Raw genomic sequence first — 3,964 nt, forward strand, 5'->3', positions numbered from 1 at the left:
TTGATGGTTAAGTACACGGACCCCGTGTAGGGGTCCGGGGCTGGGTCCGTGTAGACTCGGGATCAGAAAACTACATAAATCAAATTTATTTATTTTATTTTATTTTTTTTGAAAAATATACGAACCAAACCCACATGTGATGCCATGAATGTACAATTCTAAGAATATATACATGAAATTTGAAACTCAATCAAGCACACAAGATGCAAGAACTGTACAGAAACTTCCCTGGTCCATTTGTGGCTTTGACACCGATCGCCCTGATAGACTCTCTCACACTTGAGAAATTCCACTGCCAGTAGATAAATTACCTGCACCACCATTCACTGAGATTAACTCACGAACAGTGCGAGAAAAACAGAAAGAAGGTAAATTAGAACAAATAAAATAAACTAAAAATATGAAAGAAAAAATAAAACTAAACACTGGGTTGCCTCCCAGCAAGCGCTAAATTTAGAGTCGATAGCCTGACTGTACTCCCTTGATTCAGTTTGGGTCTTGCAGATCCACTGTGGTCGGCTCATCGGGTATGACACCACCGTGATAAACTTTCAGCCTATGCCCATTCACTTTAAATGCTCCAGTCGCTTCGCTAATGATCTCCATTGTCCCATAAGGGAAAACTTGCGTGATGGTATATGGTCCTGACCACCGTGAACGTAACTTAACTGGCATCAACTTCAGTCTAGAATTATATAATAATACCTGTTGACCCATCACAAATTCTCGATGAACAATGTTCTGATCATGCCAACGTTTTGTCTTCTCCTTGTAAAGCTTGGCATTCTCATACGCCTCCAACCTAAACTCATCCAATTCGTTTAGCTGCAGCACTCTCTCGTCACCTGTGGCTTTAGCATCAAAATTCAGAAATTTAGTAGCCCAATAAGCCTTATGTTCAAGTTCTACAGGTAGGTGACATGACATTCTATACAATAATTTGAAAGGGGACATGCCAATGGGGGCTTTAAAAGCCGTGCGGTACGCCCAAAGTGCATCGTCGAGTTTCCTAGACCATTCTTTCCTTGAAGCATCGACAGTCTTCTCAAGAATGCGTTTAAGTTCTTTGTTTGAAACCTCGACTTGGCCACTAGTTTGAGGGTGGTAAGGTGTGGCCACCTTATGTCGGACCCCATACTTGGCCAATAGACTGTCAAATTGACGATTGCAAAAGTTAGTACCCCCATCGCTAATAATGGCTCTAGGTGTGCCGAAATGTTAGAAAATATGTTTCAAGAGAAATTGAACGACAACCCTAGAGTCATTAGTTTTGTATGCAACCGCCTCTACCCACTTAGATACGTAGTCTACAGCCACCAAAATATACTTGTTCCCAAAAGAAACCGGGAACGGACCCATGAAATCGATACCCCACACATCAAATAATTCACACACAAGAATATTATTGAGAGGTAATTCATGTCTCCTAGAGATATTACCTGTTCGCTGACAATCTGGACATTTTGTGACATATTCATGCGCATCCTTAAACAAAGTAGGCCAATAAAAACAAGACTGGAGGACTTTGAATGCAGTTCTAGTTACTCCAAAGTGGCTTCCAGCCGGACCTGCATGACAATGAAACAAAATCGCATTAACCTCTTCTTGGGGAACACATCTACGGATTATACCGTCTGCACATATTCTAAAAAAATAAGGATCTTCCCACAAATAATATTTCTAATCCGAGAAAAATTTCTTCTTTTGCTGATACGTAAAATGGGGAGGAATGAACTTACTTGATAGATAATTAACAAAATCGGCATACCATGGTAAACTGTTGATTTCAAAGAGTTGTTCATCTGGGAAATCGTCGCGAATAAAGTCATTACCTTGAATCGGATTTTCCAATCGCGAAAGATGATCTGCGACTTGATTCTCTGTCCCCTTCCTATCGATTATCGTCAAGTCGAATTCCTGCAAAAGAAGAATCCAACGAATTAGCCTTGGTTTCGCATCCTTTTTAGACATTAAGTATTTCAAGGCTGAATGGTCGGTGTGCACTACAACTTTGCACCCTATTAAATAAGATCGAAATTTATCCAGAGCAAAAACCACAGCAAGAAGCTCTTTTTCTGTAGTGGCATAGTTCAGTTGGGCGGCTGACAACGTCATACTAGCGTAGTAGATGACATGGATGCATTTTTCTCTCTTTTGTCCCAACACTGCCCCTAGAGCTGTGTCGCTTGCGTCACACATCACCTCAAATGACGACCCCCAGTTAGGTGCTATCATCACAGGTGCTGTGATCAATTTCTTTTTCAAAACCTGAAATGTCTGCACGCACTCATCAGAAAAATCAAAGCTTACGTCCTTAATCAGTAAATTTGTCAGTGGCTTAGCAATGCAAGAAAAATCTTTGATAAAACGTCTATAAAACCCTGCATGCCCTAATGTTTGTTGGGGCTGGGAGTTTCTCTATCACTTCAATCTTAGCTTTGTCGACTTCAATCCCATTTTCAGAAATTTTGTGCCCCAACACAATTCCCTCTCTCACCATGAAATGACACTTTTCCCAGTTTAAGATCAAATTTGACTCTTCACACCTCTCCAAGACTTTAGACAAGTTCATCAAACAGGAATCAAATGACGAGCCAAAGACAGAAAAATCGTCCATGAATATTTCAATAAAATCTTCAATCATATCATGAAAAATTTCCATCATGCATCGTTGGAAAGTTGCGGGTGCATTACATAAACCGAATGGCATTCGTCTATATGCAATTGTCCCGTAAGGACATGTAAAAGTGGTTTTCTCCTGATCTTCAGGGTCAATAGGAATTTGCATATAACCCGAATAACCATCCAGGAAACAGTAGAAAGAGTGGCCAGCTAGCTTTTCCAACATTTGATCAATAAATGGGAGGGGGAAATGATCTTTACGGGTGGCGTCGTTAAGTTTTCTATAATCGATTCAAACACGCCACCTTGTAACAGTTCTCGTGGGAATTAATTCATTATTATCATTTTTCACAACAGTGATCCCACCTTTTTTCGGAACAACTTGCACTGGACTAACCCACCTACTGTCAGAAATCGGGTAAATAATACCTGCGTCCAGTAGCTTTATCACCTCTTTCTTCACCACTTCTTGCATAGCCGGGTTCAGACGCCTTTGAGGTTGAGTAGATGTCTTGTGATCGGCCTCCATTAGAATCTTGTGCATACACATAGAAGAGCTGATCTCTTTGATGTCTCCGATGCTCCAGCCGATGGCTTTGATGTTGTCTCTCAGCACTCGCAACAGTTTTTCTTCCTCTTTACCTGTCAAAGTAGATGAAACAATCAATGGCAATTTATCATTATCAAGCAAAAACAGATATTTTAATTGCGAAGGAAGAGGTTTCATCTCTAGGATCGGGGCTTCTTCGATGGATGACTTTAAAGGTCTTGGGATATGCCCAAGCTCCCCAATCCTAGAATTTACCGTCTTTGAAATTGGTCTGCCTGCTTCCAGATACTGCATGTATTCCTTAATATCCTCATTTTCCGACTTTCCTGGGCATGAATCAGTCAAACAAATCTCCAAAGGATCTTCACCTATAAATTCCTGTAAAACACACTCAACAAGCTCGTCAGTAGCATCAATTCTAAAACAATCAGATGTATCATTAGGATATTTGATGGACTGAAAAACATTAAACACCACACTCTCATCATTCAGTCTCAGCACCAACTCACCCTTTTGTACATCTATTAGGGCTTTCCCAGTGGCTAAAAACGGTATTCTTAAAATAAGAGGAATCTCACAATCCTCTTCCATATCCAACACAAAAAAATCGACCGGAAAAATGAACTTGTCAACCTTAACTAACACATCCTCTACAACTCCCCTAGGATATTTAATCGATCTATCAGCTAACTGTAGGGAAATTGTAGTTGGCTTCACTTCACCTATTTTTAGTTTCTCAAAACATGAATATGGCATCAAGTTAATGCATGCACCTAAGTCACACAAAGCTTT

The 3,964-nt window shown here is 40.3% G+C and overlaps 1 protein-coding gene across 1 annotated transcript; it reads right to left on the minus strand.

Moving 5' to 3' along the window:
• Nucleotides 1-486: 486 nt before the first annotated feature.
• LOC140835787 (uncharacterized) lies at nucleotides 487-2,848 on the minus strand. Its single transcript, XM_073201194.1, has 4 exons — nucleotides 2,381-2,848; nucleotides 2,056-2,277; nucleotides 1,769-1,917; nucleotides 487-1,150 (listed from the first exon to the last, which is right to left on the minus strand). Exons 1-4 carry the CDS (start codon nucleotides 2,846-2,848, stop codon nucleotides 487-489), a joined length of 1,503 nt encoding a protein of 500 aa, XP_073057295.1.
• Between the last annotated feature and the right edge of the window lie 1,116 nt (nucleotides 2,849-3,964).

Source organism: Primulina eburnea, chromosome 7 (genome assembly GCF_022965805.1).
Source record: "Primulina eburnea isolate SZY01 chromosome 7, ASM2296580v1, whole genome shotgun sequence".
Taxonomy (NCBI): domain Eukaryota; kingdom Viridiplantae; phylum Streptophyta; class Magnoliopsida; order Lamiales; family Gesneriaceae; genus Primulina; species Primulina eburnea.

What these genes read in the sequence shown, in the direction of transcription:
- LOC140835787 (XM_073201194.1), bottom strand. Translation starts at nt 2,848, where the DNA reads ATGTTGGAAAAGCTAGCTGGCCACTCTTTCTACTGTTTCCTGGATGGT. An exon ending in AAAAAGAGCTTCTTGCTGTG is followed by an intron (nt 1,918 to 2,055) that starts GTTTTTGCTCTG and finishes CTTCTTTTGCAG; the next exon opens with GAATTCGACTTGACGATAAT. An exon ending in GAAATCAACAGTTTACCATG is followed by an intron (nt 1,151 to 1,768) that starts GTATGCCGATTT and finishes TCAATTTGACAG; the next exon opens with TCTATTGGCCAAGTATGGGG.